At 43.1% G+C, this 22451-nt stretch overlaps 1 protein-coding gene across 1 annotated transcript in view; it reads left to right on the plus strand.

The window, feature by feature from the left end:
* The window catches only part of CXXC4 (CXXC finger protein 4), a 158774-nt gene extending 138034 nt beyond the window's left edge, over positions 1 to 20740 (plus strand). The window contains exon 3 of the mRNA XM_083178910.1: positions 19961 to 20740. Coding sequence (XP_083035036.1) covers positions 19961 to 20041 — 81 coding nt within the window. The 3' untranslated portion in view covers positions 20042 to 20740. The remainder of the gene's footprint in view (positions 1 to 19960) is intronic.
* The last annotated feature ends 1711 nt before the right edge of the window (positions 20741 to 22451 follow it).

A 22451-nucleotide genomic window follows, 5' to 3' on the forward strand; every position in this document is an offset into this window, starting at 1 on the left:
AGAAGGGAAAGGTCTCTCCCCACCCCATCTGTCCCTAATACTAGAGCCACAGTTTTTTAATAAGTTCATTTAAAGCCTGTGATAGGTTCCAACCTTTTTAGTACTTGTATTAGTGAGGGAATAGCCTGTTTCGAGTATGTAAAATAGAGCAGCAGATCGTCTGCAAAAGCAGAAATTTTAATTTCATCTGTGCCTATAATATAACCACTCCAATTTTTGATCTTATCAACATAACTTAAAACAGGATCTAAGGCTATATTAAACAGAAGTGGAGACATATTTCTGCATTGCAAGGGAAAGACCAGGGAATTTAAGGAACTATTAGTAAGAAATGATATGTATAAATTCTGGACCAAACCTTTGGTACTCAAACAGTCCGGTTAGATGTATCCAGGTTACTCTGTAAAATGCTTTGTTGGCGTCAGAACTAAGAACAATACTTTGTCTATCTTTCAAGGCATGTGCATGTATAATGGCCACCAACAAAGCACGTATGTTAGTCACTGAATGCTGGCCCTTAGCGAAACCAGTTTGTGCTGGGTGTAACAAAGTAGGTAATATTAATTGTGGCCTTTGTGCCATAAGCTTTGAAAAAATCTTAAAGTCCTGGTTTAACAAGGATATGTCTATATGAAGATACAAGTCTAAGATCTTTATCGGCTTTTGGAAGTAGTATGATGTGGGCCTCATTAAAATGGTCTATTACCGTTTAGAATGGAATTATAAAGGGTGTGTCAATATGGCATGATAAGTGTAGACTGCTTTGTAATAGGCTGCTGAAAACCCATCTGTGCCTGGTCACTTCTCTAACTGAAGTGTAGCAGTTAAATAAAAAATTTCCAGTTCCATTATGGGTGCCATCAGTTGCTCCTTCTCTAAATGCGTTAACTTAAGAAGGTTAGACTGAAGCAAAAGTTCCTCCCATCTTGTGATTCATCAGATGTTGCTGTGTATAATGATTTAAAATATTTAAGAAAAGCATTTTCAATTTTGTCTGGAGACAATCCTCACCCAATGCAAATTTTATCACTGTAATATTTTTATGTTCCATAACAGTCCTAGACATAGGGCCTTATTCTGATCGGTGCGGATATTCCCGCATGCGGAAGGACCGCCGATGTTGATCGTCTGCGCATGTGCAGAGGTCACTCTGCGCATGTGCAGGCGATTTCGCCGCACAGATTCTTTATACGCCGCACAGGGGGCGTAGAGGGGCGTGAGGGGCTACTTAGCCTCATTACCCTATGCATACGCCCCGCGTTTCATGGGCGTTCCCATGCAAACGCGGGGGATATGCATGGTAATGAGGCCGTGACGCGTGGGTACGGGGCGGGCATCTGACATCGCCGGATGTCAGCTGCCCGCCCCCAAACATGATTTCACACGGACAAGTGTCCGTGTGGTCTTGTGTTGCGGGACCTGGTGGAGCGTGCGGCCCTGCATTCGATGTTCGGCGACCATCGAATGCAGGGGCTGCTCCCAAGACGGAGGAGGCGTATCCCCGTCCAATTTCATGCGGATCGCCACATATCCGCGTACGGACGGCAGGTGGCGATCCGTATGGAAGGCGGGGATTCGCCTGTACGGTTGCGGCCGCATATTCTGATCGGGCCGCAACGATCAGAATAAGGCCTATAGTCACCAGTAATTTACCGGACCTGTTACCCCACCTAAAGGAGGGGGGGGGCATATAAACATGCTAACGTATATTTTTCTCCTTCCAGATTTACTTTCAGGAATAAAAATCTGCCCTCTGGGTCAGTCAGAACAATATTATTTCCCCTCTAGATTTTGATTTATAAGGTACACTTTTAAAATCTTTCAGCTATTTATCCCTAAGAACATTCGCATCCCCTCTTTCCAATGAGATTCTTGCAGGAAGACTGTATCAGGCCTAAATCGTCTAAGATGTATAAGCACTTTTTGTTCCTTTTTACAGGCGTATTTAACCCTTCCACATTCCATGTTAATATCTGAATAGAGGTTTTTACACTACTATCTCCTGTCTTCTGAGCCTGAGAATGTGCCATCACCCTTTACCCACTCTTTGTTTACAAAGGATAAATAATCCTTTCCCAGCTGTCAGAAAAGGGAATCCACTTTATAGTACATATGTGGAAATTCATCTTTTAGGCTAGAATAAAATGATGATCTTTGATAAGAAAAGAAAAAGGAAGAATAAGCAGCAATCAGCCACAATTCCGGCCACATTACTAATGGTAAATGCTCCAACCCATAGGAAGTCCTTTGAGTGATTACATTAAAAAGTACCTTAACTTCCTGAAAAATCTGCCTATACTTCAGAAATCCCAAAGTACAGATGAAGCCGGCCTAGTTCTTGCAGGGGCTGGCGATTCCATTGCCAGCCCTCGCCAGCGTCCGGCTCTCGCCAGGGGCGCACGTGTACGAGACTCTCTCGCGCGCCCCGTGGCTATGGTGATTTCTCCACCCGCCGCCTCCCCCACCACCCCCGTGCCCCTCTCTCGCCAGGGGCGCATGTGTATGAGACTCTCTCGGGCACCCCGTGGCTATGGTGATTTCTCCACCACCCGCCGCCTCCCCCCACCACCCCCTGTGCCCCACCCCGCCGCCCCCTATCCCTGCCTGTCTCCCTGAAGTGGAGACGGGCAGGGACCCGCAGCTGCGCCGTCTGGAAACTGGGACATGTGTGTGTGTGTGAGACGCACAGGTGTCCCAGTCAGATGGAGCGCCTCTGCGCCAGCGATCGCCAGTGCAGGCATGCTGGCGATCCCCGGGCAAGGACCAGGGGCGCTCCATCTGTAGGTAACACATACATAGTTACAATCTTAAAGGATTGCACATGGGAAAGGTCATCAGTCCTTCTCCCCGTTTCCAGATTTTGGGGAAGGCGGATTGAGGGAACACAAAAAGTTCTTTGTCAATTGAATATCAGCAGTTTGTCTTTATAAATAACTCTGAGTTTTGCTGGATAAAATAGTGCAAATCTGATGTTCTCAAATAAAGCTTTACAAATCGGTGTAAATTCCTTCCTACGAACTGAGACTTGAGAAGAAATGTCTTGAAATATGAGAAATTTAGAACCATCATATATCAAATCCTTCATCCTGCGTTATACTTCCACGAACTTGATCTTTTCTAAATAATTCAATATTTTGAACATTACAGGCCTCGGCCGTTGCCTTAAATGCCTTCCGGGCCTATTCTATGGGCTCTTTCCACAATATTGGTGGTATTGCCTCTAGCAATTTGTAATGTTTCAGGTAGTCATGTTTGTTAACCAAGTGTATTAAATCTTTGGTTTTAACAATTTCCGGGACTCCAATAAGTTGCAGGTTAATCCGTCTATAGTATGTCTATTCTCAATATCCTCCAATTTTTTGTGCATTGCCTTTATGGTCAAATCATGTTTCATTACAAGAATTTTAGTCTCACAAAGCTCATCTTCCAATGTTGATACCCTCTCCACTGTTTTGTCCATTCTTAACGAATGCTGCTTTAGCTGAGATTAGGGCAGATTCAATAGCTTCCATCAATGGTGCCAGCTTGGTATCAAGTAGGGGAGAGATAATTTCCGAAAACTCCTTCGCTTTTTGTATTGATGAACTACTTGATAACTTAAAAGCCAAGCTGTTATCTAGCATATTCTCCTGGCTGGTGTTGATGTTTGGCCCGTTGCTCTTGTTCATCTTTTACTTTGTTCGAATTAGAGCCTTTTGAGCCCTTTTGCGACTTTGCCACGTATTTATCCATGATAGCAGCGGTTTATCAGCAGGTGATAGGCAATGTAAATTGAGCAATCATTTTCAAATCAATTGCCAGATAAGGTTTTTTCTTAATTGGTAGTTGATTTCAGGAAACTTCAGCATACACCCCCAACTCCGGTGATCATTCAGGGAATGGATATTGAGATCGTAAGAACTTACAAGTATCTGGGTTTTCACCTTAACAATAAACTTGACTGGTGTGATAATTCTGCTGCTCTGCATAGAAAGGGGCAGAGCAGACTTTATCTGGAGGAGACTGAGGTCCTTTGGAGTGCAGGGAACGCTCCTGAAAACCTTCTTCGACTGTGTAGTAGCATCGGCCATATTCTAAAGAGTGGTCTGCTGGGGCAGCAGTGTTTCCATTGCCGACAATAAGAGACTAAACAGGCAAGTAAGGAAGGCCAGTTCTGTCCTAGGTATGCCTTTGGATTCTGTAGAGATAGTGGGTGAGAGGAGACTGATTAGCAAGATAACATCCTTATTGGATAATGCTTCACACCCTCTCAAAAACTATTGACGGATCTGTGTAGCACTTTCAGTGATAGGTTGCTTTACCCTCAATGCTCAACAGAGAGATATTGCAGATCTTTTCTTCCGGCTGCAATTAGAATGTACAACTGCCATGACCTATGTTCTTAGATACTTGATTTATATTGTTTGGACTTCTTGTCATGTGTGTTGTTATTATTATGCTATTACTCTTATCTGTACTTGAACCTTTGAACTCTGCATTAGTAGCCCCTTCTCATCTGCTATGTGGGAGCTACTGCCCAGAGTCCCCTCCAGCAAACTCACAAAGTCTTTCCCCCAATCCATGTCCACAACATTTGTCCTGAGGGCAATCCCCAATAACACTAGCCCCTTTTCTTCTGAAGCAGTCAGTATTTATAATAATAGGCCTAGGACAGGGCCTTATAGCCTGTGACTTTTATACTATAAATACCTCTGTATATTACAGGCTTTATATACATTCACCACCCCAGGGGACTTGGTTCCCCAGCTGCCTTTCAGATGTGTCAATGCATCCATGAATAGCCTGGGTCCAGAGGGCTTAATTGCGGCACAGGAGGGCGCCTCCAGCCACTGTGCAGCTTCCCAGCAGGTTTCAGCTTTAATGCCCTTTTTGGGGAGTCCCTCTGCATGCCAGTCTGTATTACCCCAGGATCACGAGTTAACCGTTCTGGAGGGCGAGGGCCATGTCTCTATTGCACCTGTCCATCAAGTCTGTTGTCCCTGTTCATGCGAAGCATCTGCGAGCACAGCCAGGCAGGGTGGATGACGCCCGTGTGCAGGGGATCGCCCAGTCTCCGGCAAGATGGCGGCCATGTGTTATAGCACCTAATCAGGTGCAGAGTTCCAGGGTAGTAAAGCGACAGATGGCCCGGATATTACACCCCCTTGTCCACTGCTCTCTCCTCGCCTCTGATGTGAATCCTTTGGATTCAGCCACCATGGGTTGACACATATATTTTTTTTATTATTTAAGTCATCCTAGTATCTACAAATACATGAGGTTATGCTTAAAAGGAACTGTTAATAATAAAAGAGGAAGATGCATCAGCCCTATTTATACTATTAATCATTAACCACAATAATCCTTATACAATTACTACATGTAGTCGACTAATAGAAGGGATGTTTTTCAAATTATATTTATGTTATTACCTTTGCTCCTTCATGCATTGGACTTGATTTCTCCAGCTGTATTTTGTTTTGTTATATCTTTAGTTGAACTTGCTCCAAATTCTAAGGTCCAAACTGTTCAAAGAGGAGCTGACAGAAGTATCTGTACACCATAAAATGATAGTGCCATTCTTAGTATGGTACCTGGAGTGAGCAAGACAATGACATAGCTATCGAAGCTGATTCATCTATTGTATGGTATTGTCTGTGAGCTTAATGATATTGAAACTGACAAAAATACATTCTCTCCTGTGATCATCTCATTTATAAATTTCAAGTTACATGTACCCCTATCCAGACAGTTTATCTGCGACTTCTTTTTATTTTCAATTATACATTTATATACCTGATTGCCTTATTAACTGTTCTATGTAAGTCTTTTTTCAGCCTTACCTACTATGTAACTATTTCATGCCAAACTAATCTACTAGGGTTCTATGAAGAGGTTAGCAAAAACCTCGATAATGGAAATGCTGTAGATGTGATTTTCCTAGATTTCGCTAAAGCATTTGATACTGTCCCACACAAGAGATTGATTAATAAAATGGAGAACCTAGGATTGGGTGAAAATATCTGCAGATGGGTAGGGAATTGGCTATGTAATAGAGAACAAAGAGTGGTTGTGAATGGTGCCGTATCAGATATGATACCGGTACTAAGTGGAGTGCCCCAGGGTTCGGTTTTGGGGCCCATTTTGTTTAACATTTTTATTAACGATATTGGGATAGGGTTACTCAGCAATGTATCCATCTTTGCGGACGATACAAAACTTAGCAAAGTCATCAAATCACCAGAAGATGTCACCATGCTTCAAAATGATCTTGCAATTCTAGATGAGTGGGCAAAAAAATGGAAGATGAGGTTCAATGTAGATAAATGTAAGGTTATGCACCTTGGGAGACACAACCAGTGTGCAAGTTACAACCTTAGCGGAGAGGAACTGGGTAATTCCATACTTGAAAAGGATCTAGGAGTCCAAATAGACAGCAATCTAGGATGTAGTGCCCATTGTAATGTAGCTACAAAAAAGGCCAACAAAATTCTGGCATGTATTAAGAGGGGAATGGAAACTAGGGACTCAAGGGTAATTATGCCACTATATAAAGCATTGGTGAGACCTCACCTAGAGTACGGAGTACAGTTCTGGGCCCCACACTATAAAAAGGACATCATAGAATTAGAAAAAGTCCAAAGGCGAGCAACAAAGCTTATGAGGGAATGGAGAATTTAAGCTACGGGGAGAGATTAAGCAATTTGGGACTATTTACATTAGAAAAGAGACGTTTAAGGGGGGACATGCTCAACATGTACAAGTATATCAAGGGCCAATATAAGGAACTGTCACACACCCTATTTTCTACTAGAAAGGAATCTAGGACGCGAGGGCATGAGTATAGATTAGAAGAAAAAAGATTTCATTCAGCTAGTAGAAAGAATTTCTTTACGGTCAGAACAGTCAAACTCTGGAAACGTGGTAATGGCTGGCTCATTAAATACGTTCAAGGCAAAGTTGGACAAACATTTACTGGAGAAAAACATCCATGGGTACAAATAAGAAATATAATTTGTCTGTAAAATACCAGAACCTACCAAATCAGCAATGAAGATATCTATACCAGGTTGAACTAGATGGACGCAAGTCTTTTTTCAGCCTTACCTACTATGTAATATGTGTAAGAATGTAGAATATTTCCTTACTATGGGGGTTATTCTGGTTCACTCGGAAAGGCACAATCACTCTCTTATGGACAAAACCATGTGCACTGCAGGTGAGGCAGATGTAACATGTGCAGAGAGAGTTAGATTTGGGTGTTTTATTGTTTCTGTGCAGGGTAAATACTGGCTTCTTTATTTTTTACACTGCAATATAGATATCACTTTGAAGTAAAAACCCTACCCAAATCTAATTATCTCTGCACATGTTACATATGCCCCACCTGCAGTGTACATGGTTTTGTCCATAAGAGAGTGTTTGTGCCTTTGTGGTGAACTAGAATAAGGGCCTATGTGTGACTGTATTAAACAGCAAAGCCACCTTCTCAGTATAAACTTGTACTTAACGCTGATCCCTAACCTATCACCATAATAATCCATGATAACCCATGAACAACCTTCAAGCATTAAATAATAATGGAGAGGATGGAGCTTCTGGTTTACTTAGATTAGAATTGAATCTATTGCTTAAAACCAAAATCATTCATAATACCTTTCTGCAGCTTCCGGAAGGGATGTTGAGGTACAAGGAGTCAAAGATCTGCACCACACCCTCCAAAATAAGAGTAAATAATCGCCTTAGACACAAGACAAGACTCCCATACAATGATGTAGGCATGAAGCACTGGTCTATAAAATGTGACGCTGTATGTTAATAACAGGGTTTTGAGAGTAGTGGTTGGGTATTAATAATCCTATTTGACTGTGGTCAATCACAGTAGTGAAACCACCTATGAATCCAAGGTGATCATAAAATCATGTGTCTGTCAAATGCAAGATGTCACTGGAATGATACTAAATCAGTAGTAGGGAGGCAAGATTTCCAAGATTACATATACCATGTCATCTGCTAAAGTAAGCAGGCAATCTTTCTCCTCTATCAGTTGTACAATATACATATTTGAAAAGTTTTTTTTATTGTATAACTTTAAGTTGTTTATATGCTTTTATTGTAGTAATTGTAAGCCCCTTGGGTGGAGAGTTATATTTAGTTGATTTCACAAATATCTGTTGAGCTGGATATTTTCATCCACACAACATTCAAGAGGAAAGGGGACATTGGGGGGGGGGGGTATTTAATCCCGGATTTTGGCTGTTGGAACGTTCCGACAGTCGGAATCCTTCCCCAGTCCGCTCAGCAGTTTGTCGGCAGGTGAAATTCAATGTTCCGCTTGTCTAGTGGCAAAAAAGGGGGCGTGTCAGAGGAAACGACCGGGGAATGTTGAGATCCATCTGTGAACTCGTCAATCCACAGCCATTGGGGCAGATGTATCAATCTCCCCTTAACGTTTGTATTTTAACGTTTGCCACTTCTCCTGGCATAACGCTCAGAAGCAGGGACTGATTTTACCCTAATGTATGAAGATGGCACTAGTGAGTAACGTTAATCGTTAACTCACCTGTTCTCTGTAATCAATTTTTTTTTTTACGATCCCAGTTTTTCGTCTTAGTCTGTCTTCACTGCGCATGTCCTCCCCCCTCCGATGTAAGCTCCCTGCTCCTCTTCCCTTCTCTGTGCACTGCTGATAGCTGGCCTCTGCACAGGTCATGTTCCGATTCTTCATTTTTTAAAGTATGTTTTTTTTTTATTATGTAGCTCCCTGTTCCTGTCTCTTGCTTTCCCTCTTCTCTGATGCTGCCAGTTTGCTCCCCCCTCACGCTGCATACGCCGCCTGCTACACAGCATATGTCCCCATTTTTTTGTGAGTTTTATTTATGGTGTTTTTAATTAAAATGAGCTCCCTCCTGCTTTCACCTGCAAACTGGAAGCATCAGAGAAGAGGGAAAGCAGGAGACATGAACAGGGAGCTACATACCTCCCCCTCCGATCCCGCCGGCATGCTGACACCTGCCTCTCCTATCAGCATGCTGGCGCCGCCGCCTGCCCTGCTCGAATCCCACCCCCCCCCCCCCCCCTTTCTAATTTTTTTTTTTCATTGGGTCCCTGCTGCTTTATTAAAGCTCTCCGGCACGCGGATATATTTAATTAATTGAAGTGCTCTGTAGGGACCCCGCAGGGTTCCCAAGAGAGCGGGGACGCTGCGGGAGAGTAGACAGAAATAAAATGTAAAAGTCCGGGCGGGCATGCTGTGCTGTCTCTACAGTGGAGAGGAGAGCCGGAGACGCGGCGGGAGAGCCGCCCGGTCTTTTGAATATGAATTATCACAACTCTCCTGCTGCGTCCCCGCTATACAAAAGACCGGGCGACCGCTGATTGGCTGAGCTCTCAGCCAATCATCATCCGCCCGGTCTTTTGATTTCTCACAACTCTCCCGCCGCGTCTCCGGCTCTCCTCTCCGCTGTAGAGACAGCACAGCATGCCCGCCCGGACTTTTACATTTTATTGGATTCGAGCAGGGCAGGCGGCGGCGCCAGCATGCTGATAGGAGAGGCAGGTGTCAGCATGCCGGCGGGATCGGGGGGGAAGGGAAGGAGTAAAAAAAAAAAAAAAAATAACACCTAACGCCAGCCTGAGGCTGGCGAAGAGAAAAATCTGGCTTAACGTCGGGGAAGGCAATAATACATTGCCTGCGACGTTAAAGCTTATAACTCAAAGCAGGAGGACAGCGCCTGAACGTTAAGTTCAGGGCTGCCTCAGGGGGACGTTAGAAGCCCCCTTCATACATTTCCCCAAAACGTTAAAAAGTACATTTAGTGGCGTTAAGTGCTACTTAAGCACTTAACGCTGCTTCGTACATCTGCCCCATAGTCGGCAAAACGGACCAAATTAAGACACAGTAGTGCCACCTACTGTATCATTCCAGTGTAGCCGGTGGATGACAATGTCTCATTAGAGAACACTGGCCCTGACAGATCGCTCAGCACACAGCACTGACACATCGCTGTGCAGCACTGTGTGCTGAGCTATCTACATTGCTCAGATCGCTCAGCAGCAACACGCTGTGTGTAGGCCCCTTTACATGTGTTGCTGCAACATCTTCTACTTCTATTTAAGAAAGCATTATGGGCCTTATTCTGGTTCACTCTTAGAGGCAAATTCCTTCTCAATTGGACATAACAATTTGCACTGCAGGGGGGGCAGATGTAACATGTGCAGAGAGAGTTATATTTGGGTGAGTTATTTTGTTTCTGTGCAGGGAAAATACTGGCTGCTTTATTTATACACTGCAATAGATCTCACTTTGAAGAAAAACCCCACCCAAATCTAATTCTCTCTGCACATGTTTTTGTCCATTTGAGAAGGAATTTTCCTCTAAGGGCAGTAGTCAATGACACTGATTCGCCTTGTTTTACGGCGAATATATGCTATTTTTGTGCTACAAGGCGAATCTTTTTACGAAAAAGTGATTCGCCCTATTCAACGGTTTTTCCACTGTGATTCGCCGTAAGTGTATTCAATGCTAGGATGGCAAGTTGCTTTCAGTGTGATTTTCGCTGTGCTTCACCGTGTAGCAATCGCCATCTTTGTAAGGTGAACTGGAATGTTATCTTTTAAAATATAGGTTTTTCTTTTTTAATTTGGTGTAAAAAAATCAGTAATTTTTTTCCTGTGAAGGGGCATGCTATTTTTATTTATGTGCACATGAATATATATAATTTTTTTTTTTTACACATAACAGCCAGCAGGGGGCCGTGAGCCGCTCATTACATATTCATATATTCACGTCACACTGCTCCCGCTCATTACATATGCACGAGCGGAAGCAGTGCAATGGCTTCCTACCCGCATCCCCTGGCAGCTGCTGCTGCCTGTGTCCCCGGGAGCCCTTCCCCCCCCCCCCACACACACATTCTGGCGCAGGCAGGGAGACTTCCATCTCCCTGCCTTCCGCTGTCCCCTGGCTCCCTGCGGCATTCACTGTAGGGGTTAAAATTCGCCGTTAGGGGCAGCGAGTCCCTGCGGCGTTGAATAGGGCGACAGGGAGGGCTGGCAGCGAATGCTCCAGCCCTCCAGAACGCGGTGAATGTGGAGCGTATCCTAAACAGGATTCGCTGCACATGCCGAGAATCGACACTGAATACTGCCCTAAGAGTGAACCAGAATAAGGCCCTATATGTACATGATTAATTTCTGTTAACCGATATGACTGGTCGATCCACCACGTAAACATATATATAGCTACTGTTGGATGTATCAATCAGATTATATTTTTCAGTTGATAGAATTCTTGGCTGAAACTTCATGATTCCCTTAAATATCCTAGAATCCATTTTAAATCATTCGTCTTGACTTTGAGACTCTAAACCTAAAATTCACACTGCAATGTCAAGTGGGGGACAGAAACAATGAACAGGATATTTTTTACTGTTCTTTTGTACTGTTAATCATCAGGTAGTGAAATATGTTGGTTAATCATTTTCTTTGTGTCGTTATTTGTATGGCAGAAATGACTGGTTTTGAACCTTGCATTTTAAAATTCTCAATGGTTTCCTGTATTTTCTATTTTTGATTACAGGTATCCACTCCACTCACAGGTAATCTATTCCATATCCAAGGTCATAAAATGCTGGTTTAGGACTTTAGCACTTCAAATTCACCCCCTTCTTTTCTAGAACTGAGAATATCCACATAATTAAAATACTAATCTTGTGAATACATAGAGGCCAATTTGCATCTGACAAAAGTCTAATTTTTGAGCACTTTATGTATTTTGATATTTCATGTTCTCAAAGCTTACATTAGACCATTTTTGGGAATTTGCTCCCTAGGGGGTACATTTATTAAAGCTCCTATAAACGAAAAGAGTTGATGCTACCCAAAGCAACCAATCAGATTGATTTCTCTATTGCATCCTAGAAAATGATAGACAGAATCTGATTGGTTTCTATGTGCAACATCACCTCTTTTATTTTTAGAAGCTTTACTAAATGTACCCCTAGATTTAGCTACATTAATCCTGGTGGTTGTTACTACTGTAAATCCTGGTGGTTGCTGCTAGACCACTTGCATTTTCTTTGTGGCCACCACTTTAAGCAAAGACCTGTATATAGTATACTTGACTCCTAAAGAAAACAGATCTTCGAGAGTTGGTACACCAATTTGCACTACAATGACTGCTCCTCACTATCTTGGCTATCTCCATGAACTGCACACATAGGCATATCTATAATGGTTGCAGTGTGTGCAGTGCACATGGGTCCAGGAGAACCCACACAGCACACCCTACCCTCATGTAAATTTACTTACCTCTCTGTAGACCCACATTGGCACCGCTGCTGCAGGACAAATCACTTGCAGCATTTATTTTCTTAGTGATCCATTCATGAGTAGGTCTCCATGTTTCTGGAGGCATGCGCAATATAGATTAGTTGCATGACATACACTTTGTTAACTGTGCTGCAGAGAGGAATGGGCACATATGAACCCTTTTATATAATAACTGTAAATAATGAATTGGACTTAACGTACATAACTTAATTGTACATAACGTAAAATATGAAAGTGCACTTTAATCTGGCACCTGTGCCGACTAGAGAAATGCAATGGGACAGGTGGTGTAATGTATTACAGTAAAGGCATATACAGTATATGCAATATTTCTGGCAGGTATAGAACCCAGCAGAGATAATATACATCAGTCAATTGCATATCAACTGTGAGTGCCTTAGGGCTGGTGAAAAAGTGCTAGGATGATGATGATGATGGTTGCTAGCTTTAGATTGCCACTTCTAATTAGATGTTTGCATATTCACCACTTCAACTGACAGGTCTTTTATTCATTGTTAATTAATATATAATGTATACCACCAATATTTTTTTTTTTTCTGGAACAGTGATTTTGAATCAGAACCAGCTTTATTTGGCTAGGTATACTTGCTTATACTAGGAATTTCGGTACTTGTTTCCTAGCACGGCCACACCGATTTACATCGGGGTGGTCGTGTCGGAAAAATCGGGTCGATCGCATCGCATGCGATTTGGTCGCATGCGATGCGATCGACGCGACCGACCGATTTTGGACCCGATTTATTTTTTTTAATGAAATGTAAATCGGGTCCCTGGGACCCGATTTTACATTGGATTCAATGTAAAATATTCCCAACCCCCCCAAATGTCACGGCGTACACCCCACCCCACGATAGACGCCAACCCGAAGCGTGGCGAGCGCAGCAAGCCCGCGAGGGGCGGCGGTGCGCGTCCTCCGACCTTTTCATTCCCCTACTATCCACGTCGGCGTGGAGTTGAGAATAGAATAGTGTGGCGAGCGTAGCGAGCCACCGAGCCCAAAGCGTGGCGAGCGCAGCGAGCCCCGCGAGGGGACGCGGATACCTTCACAGGTAAACGCGTCCCTTCGCGGACTTCACAGGTGTCCGCGTCGCCACGGACACCTGTGAAGCCCGCGAGGGGACGCGTATAACTGTGAAGGTATCCGTGTCCCCTCGCGGGGCTCTCTGCGCTCGCCACGCTTCGGGCTCGGTGGCTCGCTGCGCTCGCCACACTATTCTATTCTCAACTCCACGCCGACGTGGATAGTAGGGGAATGAAAAGGTCGGAGGACGCGCACCGCCGCCCCTCGGGGGCTCGCTGTGCTCGCCACACTTCGGGTTGGCGTCTATCGTGGGGTGACGACGGGGACATCTAAAATGTGAAATGGGTCATATTGGCCCATTTCCCATTTTTCACATTTTTTCATCCGCAGAGAGAAGTAGATTGGGGTGGGGTTTTAATTCTATTGAGATCTATATTGCAGTATAAAAATAAAGCAGTCAGTATTTTTTCCTGCACAGAAACAAAATAGCTCACTCTGCACGTTACATCTGCCCCACCTGCAGTGCACATGGTTTTGTCCATTTGAGAAGAAATTTGCCTTTACAAGTGAACCAGATTACGGGCCTAGATGCACCCTGGTGAAAGTGGTATACAAGGACAGGGGAGACACGGAGGAACATATTTTGACATTACATTATTTCCTGGTTTTTTTTTTTTACAAACAAGAAATGAGGTAATGCCCATTTTTCCTATAAATAGAGAATAGGAACACTTCCACCTCACATTTGTGAGCTGGACACAGAGGAGAACATGTGCACTCTATTGCAGTTTAAGGTAAGGACCTATATTACCATTATCATTGTTAGTATTTCTTGCTTCTCAAAAGTGGTCCCAGTTAAAACTAAGGGAATTGTAATGATTTGCCATCCTTTTGTTGGTCAATCCTTGTCATTTTTTAAGTAAATTGTTAATATATATTCTGTAATAAAAATATATGCATGTATATATATATAAGTGTCTAAGAAAAAAATGTATATTGTATGGTCCCATTAGGAGTTGTAAACTAACCCATTCCTCAAGTAATGGGCCCCATACATCAGCAATCACAATTTATGGATTTCCAGATCCAGGGATTTTTTGGCCAGATAAATGGATTCTACAATCTATCTGACTTTGCCCACACATTACAGATTTATTTCAGTTATCGGCAGATTTTTCCATCTAAAGATTGCATCTTCATATCTGGAAATTGCCCAATTGATTGCTGTTCATAATGTAAATAGATGAAGAAGACAAATTGGGAATGCCCACACATATAAAAAAGATCTGCAGATAATACCAGATTATTAAACATGTTTAAAAACCTGATTAAGCAATCGATTGGCGATTTTGATTGGGATTGCCAAAAGGGGGAGCCCACACATCTAAAATTAATTGTGGCAATCATCTCCATATCTGAAAATTGTCACAATTAATTGCTGATGTATGGGGCCCTTAAGAGTATTCTTTCTGACCAAACGGTATGTAAACAAAACTCATAACCAATGTGTACCTTGTGTTCCAAATAATTTATTAGAGCCACTATTTATCTATTAATTTATGATTTTTTATAGATTCTCCCTGAGAGGGAATTATTCCTCTAACTGTCCATTTTTTATTACTATGAGGCCTTAAAAGTCCCCCCTACTCCTCTTTTAAGAAGGTATGTACACTTTAACTGTACTTAATGAATTAAAGGGACCACCTACTAAATCCTATTAAATCCCAAATACACCATTTTTTTAGGTTTGGTGAAAATTTCAATAAATAGAAAGGTTATTATACAAAGAAGTTTAAACATTCCACTTTATAAAGATTGGAAAAAGTCTTCAGAAAGACATCTCTACTAGGAGGTAATATTCAATATTTAATTACTCATTTTATATGAAATATGTTAATTATTTAACATACATTAATATGCATATGATCCTTATTTGACAATAATTCCTTTCTTAGGAGTATACCAACATAAAGCCTAAGTAAACTTGGATTTAATTACAGGTTTGCTCATAATTGCCATTCCATTATAAATTGGTTAAAAGGTACGTACCAGCATTTGGTCTATATTTATTTATATACAGAAACATGAGCCCAGTCATATCAAGTCTACCTTTATTCTAAACATCTAGAAGGCTAGTCTAAAAAAGTTGTGACAAAAGAGTTGTAACAAGAAAGTTATTTTATTATTGGTTCTTCCCCACTTCCATAACATGTATATGTTTTTTTCCATTTATGTTTTCTTCATTTTTGTATTTTTTTAGTTTTTCTGTATGGATACTGTTGTACTTTCATGGCACTTACTGTTCTACAGTTGTAGATCTTGTATTTCTCCTGATGAAGTTTCTTGATGAAATGAAACGTGTTGGGTAACATCCACATATTGTGATTGCAAACAACTGTTAAATACTGTGAATAACTCCAGCTACAAGGAGCCATGTAAAGAAAGCGTTGCCATTTATTGTTTTTTTAATAAATATTTTGGTACTTGTTTCCTAGCAGGGCCACTAAGCTATTTGCGTAGAGGGCTATTCTGCGTAGTGAAATCGCATCAGCATGGCTTTTTGTGCCTTGCGATGCGTGCAATGTGATGTGCGATGCATCTCAGTAGTTAATTTAGTTAATTTATTCACTGCACCCTGATTGAAATCTCATCGCACATCGCATCGCATGGCCCTTTTTTGTGACGTGAGATGTGTGATCTCAGTAGTTCATATGGTAAAACACCTAAAACACCACCACTCTCCATGTCACCCGGAAGCTTGGCGGAACGCGTCCTCCGACCTTTTCATACCCCCACTATCCACGTCAGCGTGGAGTTGATTTTATATGGTGTAGCGAGCCACGAGTCCAAAGCGTGGCTAGCGTAGCGAGCCCCGCGAGGGGACACAGATTACTTTACATGTAATCCACGTCCGCTCGCCGCGCTTCAGGCTTGGTGGCTTGCTGCGCTCGCCACACTATATAAAACCAACTCCACACCGAAATGGATAGTGGGGGTATGAAAAGGTCGGAGGACGCATTCCGCCGCAGCTCGCCACGCTTCAGGGTGACGTGGAGAGTGGTGGTGTTTTACCATATTAACTACTGAGATCGCATCTCACACGCCACAAAAAGCCATGCGATGTGCAATGCGATTTCACTAGGTTAGCGTACGTAGGAGATCTGGGCGCCCTGCTAGGAAACTAGTACCAATATTTTTACATGAATAAGTATATTCTCACATGAATAAGTATAAATTCATATAGATACCTTTGGGCGCTAAGAAAACACTATTGATATTTGTTGTTCTTTCGAAGTTCCTACTAGTAGGAAGCGACCATTGTCATACAGTAGCGCAATATTAGAGATATTGTTAATAGCTACTTCCAGGGCAGCAGCAGCTGCATGTTCTGTGGCTGAGTCCCGATCTCCTGGGAAGCAGAGGGGTGGTCAGCGTGTCCGGGGGCCATAATTGGAGCTGCGGCTGAGGGATGGGCTAGAGTGTGGAGAGGTAGGTTAGGCCAGGGGCTGATGCTGGCCTTTGTTGGGTTGCAGGCCTCTCACCACTGCCCCCCGTGGCAGGAGCCTTACTTTTACCTCTGGTGATTCTCCCCATGAAGGCCACTGATGTAGCTGCCTAGGGGGATCCTGCAGTCGGATTCAGTATTAAATCCCGGCGGTCGCGATCCAGGTGTTCAAAATCCCGACCCCGGAATCCCGGGGCGGGACGTGGATCGCCCCCCCTTGCGGGCTTGCTGCGCTCGCCACGCAGCGGGCCCGGTGCCTCGCTATGCTCGGCACACTAATTTATTCTCACTCCGGGGGTGTCGTGGACACCCCCGGAGGGAGAAAGTTTCGGGATTTCGGCCATCGGGATTCCGGCGTCGGGATTTTGAACGCCGGGATCCTGACCTCCGGGATTTACACTGCATCCCCTGCAGTCCTGTATGCTTCCCCACTGGGGTCACGGTTGGGCATCCTCAGTCTTTTTGCTGGGGGGGGGGGGGTTGTTTGGCGACCATGGCCGGGACCCACTGGCTGGACCATCCCCAGCCCCCCGCCGGAAGTGGATACAGGCTATATTCCGGAGATTAATATAATATTATTCAAGTCTATTAGTGAATGTACGTTTCGCTATCAGAACCATTGTTTGGAAAATTGCATGTACTGTAAGTTATTCCAATGTATGTCTGACTTAAACAAGCAAACTTGGATACTGTATGTGTTCCAAATTCGCATCAGGCCCAATATCCACATGATCAGGTGCATCAGTAATAATGGTGGAACTTGTGCACAATGGTAGAAAATGGGTGCCTTTGGAGTAAGGGGTGTTATCTTGCATGTAGGATATGTTGCCTCATGGTCTGAACCTGTGTTTCATCATTCCACGGGTTCCTGAAATGCAAGCTGCCCCGGAGACCAATGTTAGTGCTGTTTCTGCTCTTATACAGTGACAGGAGCCGAATGCTGCACGTAATGTTAAAGTGCAGCACACGTTTCCAGTCACTGAGCAGGAGTTGGCACTTTAGTGTCATGCCTTGCGGGTGACACCTCGGTGCGGGCCACACCTCTGTTGTGATGCCATTGCACACAATTGTTTGTGGTTCTTGACACATATCCACAGAAGATGCAGAGTATAGTGCAAGATACATTTACTTGAGAAATTGTGTTTTATGCCACAAATTGGTCAATCCAATTTAGGTCGACATGCATTGCATGAACCACTGAAAGTTGACAGGGCTTGGGTCGAGACCTGATGTAGGTTGACATGGCTAAGATTGACATAGTCAACTTGGACACCATCTAAATGTACCGCATCCCCTAGCATGGCTTGCTATACTTGCCATGCTTTGGGCACAGGCATTTTTATTCTCCCACCACGCTGTAGTGGATGGTAGGGCATATGAAATACTACCTGTCGGCACATGTCCGCTCATATATATATATATATATATATATATATATATATCACCAAAGGTGTAAAGGTTAGCATTACTGCTCTTAGGGCGAGATGTACTAAAGGGAAAATGCGGTAAAACCCCCGTTTTACCGCATTTTCCTATGTACTAAAACCCGTTCACAGCGATATCGCAGGGCAGGGTATCGCCACCTTTGGGTGGCGATACCCTATAGAAGCCTATAGAAGCCTATGGGCTTCTTTTCGCCGCAACCCCGCCACCTCGCCGACCCCCCCTTTCCCCCCTCCCTTGGGCTTACCTTCTTGCAGGTCCTCCTGGACCCCGGAAGGTAAGCCCTTCCTCCCCCTATCAACGCAGCCGGACGTCCTTCCGGCTGCAGGGGGGAGGAGGAGGCGCCGGGGACAGCCTGCTTAGCTGTCCCCGGTGTGTAGGCATCAGAAGCCGGCTGGGAGGTGTCGGAGACCCCCCGCAGACCAGAGTACAGGTATCGCGGGGGGCTCCATTACCGCACCGCAATGCCAGCCGCATATGTTAGTACATATGCACTGGCATCGCGGCGGGGGGGGGGGGGGGCACGAAGGGCGGCGATGTATTTTAATACGAGAACTCCTGTTTCCTCCCACAATCCAAAAATATACTGGTAGGTTAGGTGAATTGGCTCTCGACAAAATTAGCCCTAGAATGAATGTGATTGCATGTATATGTGGTAGGGAATATAGATTGTAAGCTCCACTGGGGCAGGGACTGATGTCCAAATAGTCTCTGTAAAGTGCTGCGGAATATGTGTGCGCTATATAAGAAACTGTTAATTATTAATAAAAACTTGTGAAAAACTCATGTTGACCTTTTGACTGTCAACCTGCCAATTGTTGACCTCATGCTTGTGTCGACCTTCCAACCCCGCTGGCCTTAGCCATGCCGACCTGTCACAGGTGTCGACCCAAGCACCTGTCGACCTTCAGTGGTCGACCCAATGCATGTCGACCTACTGTAGTGACTTATATCCATTATACGAAAAACTAGGATAATTCCCTGAGGTTATCTCAAAGCAGCCATTTGAAAGGGCCACCCCCAGATTCCATCTGATGGCAACATTTTTTTTTCTTTTTACGGTTTTCAAAGAATCTATCTGAATTTTGCATGATTTAAAAGTATACAATTTGGTTCTAAATATCTAGTATTCCTCCAGTTTGTTTAAAATGCATTGTTTGCAGTGGAATTGGTGGAGACATTTAATAGCTCTGCCAATTGAAATGGAAACTGTGTATAATTGGTATCTGTGGCCTTTGCTGCCATCAGTGTTAATATTAACAGATGGTACAGGGTATGGGGAGAACGGCTATTCTGTTGAGAAGCCTGATCTTGTTTGATATTGATTTTGAGGAATAGATATATTACTTTAGATGAGATAAAGAATCCGAGGACACTTTATGAATAGCCATGTGTCCTTCCTGACACATTATAGACTTTAGTTTTATCACACCAATAAACAAATTGATGGCTCTTCCACCCTCGTACACTCAGACAGAATTTTATTGCAAACGCTCATTTTCAAAGCATATTAAATGTGCTGTAATGGCTAAAGTAAGAAAGGAGGACCTGTAAACATACTGTACTTTCTGAAAATCATTTGCTTCACTTGCCACAATTCTGATCATGCCTGAAACGTAATTTGTTTTCAAACGCTAATTATTATTTTCTTCCCGTAGGGACTGGAAATCCTTGGCCTGACACAGTTGAATATGCTTTCGGCTGACCACAACAGTAGATATGGAACAACTTTTGCCTGAGTGGATTATGCAGTTGACACCCAAGGTGGATTAGGACCGCCACCACTATGCTACTTTGGAAAACGCAACTAGATTACAAAGGAAATCACCATCAATTCCCCTAATGCAATTTTGCTGTTTTATTTGACTATACATCTGCTTTTGCCGAAAGGAATTCTAAAAGGAGAATTTAAAGACACAGAAAGATTGTTTATTTCATTGACTCCTTTATTGAGGACTATATCGGATATTTGCTATCAGTCTTTTACTCTCTCATGCCCCTGCTCTCTTGTTAATCATATAATTGACTAGTGAGGAAATTTCTACAAATGGTAGATTTAAACCGCAAGGGCTATATGTGAGCCTAAAATACAAATGGTGGTTATGTCCCTGTGCAAAATAATACATTTTACGCTCAAATATGATGTGCAAAGCATATTTCAATGTGATTCTCTAAGTTGTTGTTAAGTAGGTTGAATGTAAACCTGGCAAGGGAAGGGTGTTTGAGACCTTGGTCCTATTCTAGTTGTGTTGTACTAAGGTTTGTTCCTATAATTGCTGTGTCTCCTATTGTTGTCCAATCCTTAGGATGATACATGATATTGTGTGTGGAGGGTTTTAATGTTATATAAAGTTTATGTGTTTGTTAATGTTATATGGGAGCTTGCGGGGGTATTCATTTTGTGTGGAAGCAATAAAATTTAGGAGCTTATAAATATATATATTTGTAGGTGCTATTCATGAAATGTGACATCTATGTATTTAATGATGGGAATAACATTCTATGTTGGCTTTTGTTGGTGGGAATAGTATTATTTGTTAAAACTATATGTCATTCATTTAATGTTGGGTTGGTGGTGGCATATGTCTGTTTATTAAAATATTGTGCTAATATATATAATATAGTTTTGTGACTGATAGGGTAGAAAGAGGCAATTCAAATTCTATTAATTAAATATTAGGTTGGAGGCAGAAAAAAGGGCTAAATATGGGTGTTATTGATTTCATTTTGAGTCAGGTTTGGGGAAAGAAGCAGCGTTCAATCAGCTGTCTAGATCAGTGGTTCCCAACCCTGGTCCTCCAACAGTGCATGTTTTCCAAGTCTCCACACAGAATCACAAGTGACATAATTAGCTAAACCTGTGGATCTTTTAAAATGTGTCTGAATAATGAATGCACCTGCTGGGTGACCTGGAAAACCTGCACTGTTGGGGGTACTTGAGGACCAGAGTTGGGAACCACTGGTCTAGATGGTGAATAGTATTGCATCTGTCCTTATCTTTTTTCAGAATTGGGACTCCCAGGATCCAGACATTCAAGAACATTCAAGAACTTTAAAAAAGTGCAGTCTGCTTTCTAAATTGTGATGGACAGTATTATACAGTGCTAGCAGGACTTTGAGGCTCATACAGCCCAGTTCATTACAGGCTGAATTTGAGCATGCACAAACCCCAGGAGTGAACAGGAAGCTGTTGGATGGCGGATTAGCATATTCTAAATACATTTCCTTGTTACATGCATATTCCTATGTCTTGCTATTTGATCCTACCAACAATTTGACTCCAATAGTATAATGAAGCCACTTAATGTGCACAAACAATGGAAGTTCCCAATATGCACCTAGTAGGAAGTGTTTTCATACTAAGATCAATTTGACTTTTTTTTTTAGTGTCTTTTTTATGTGCAAGTGGTAAAACATATAATATATAGAAAACAAATAGGAAAATAAGGGAAAATATACTATACTTTTTCAAGCTTCTGTCCAAAGTTTCCTTTGCCAAAGTAGAACATCTTAGACATATAGAAAATGTGTACTCAAATTTTGTTCCAATTAAAGATGTTCTGTAACGGATTCTGCTGCACTATATAAGAAAGTGTGGTACTTGTTTCCTAGCACGGCGCCCATCGCATACCATACTTAGTGGTGTGCGATGCGATGCAATGCGTTATTCATGTTAAATTAACAGGGGTGCTTGTACAATGAAATATCGCATAGCATTGCATGCCAGCAAATGGCATGCGATGCGATTTTTTATTATACAAGCACCCTGATGGGTGCTTACAATGTTAAATGCACCCCCATTGTCAATGCCACCCCCACTATCAATGCCAACTCAAAGCATGGCGAGCGCAGCGAGCCCACGAGGGGTGGCGGTACGCGTCCTCCGACCTTTTCATACCCCCACTATCCACGTTGGTATGGAGTTGATTTTAGATAGTGTGGCGAGCGCAGCGAGCCACCGAGCCCGAAGCGTGGCGAGCCCACGCAGAATATGAGCCCGAAGCGTGGCAAGCGCAATGGAATACATGTAAAGTAATCCGTGTCCCCTGGCGGGGCTCGCTGTGCTCGCTGCGCTTCGGGCTTGCTGCACTCGCCACACTATCTAAAATCAACTCCACACCGACGTGGATAGTGTGGATATGAAAAGGT

Source organism: Crinia signifera, chromosome 1, assembly GCF_055691185.1.
Source record: "Crinia signifera chromosome 1, ASM5569118v1, whole genome shotgun sequence".
In the NCBI taxonomy this organism is placed as follows: Eukaryota; Metazoa; Chordata; class Amphibia; order Anura; family Myobatrachidae; genus Crinia; species Crinia signifera.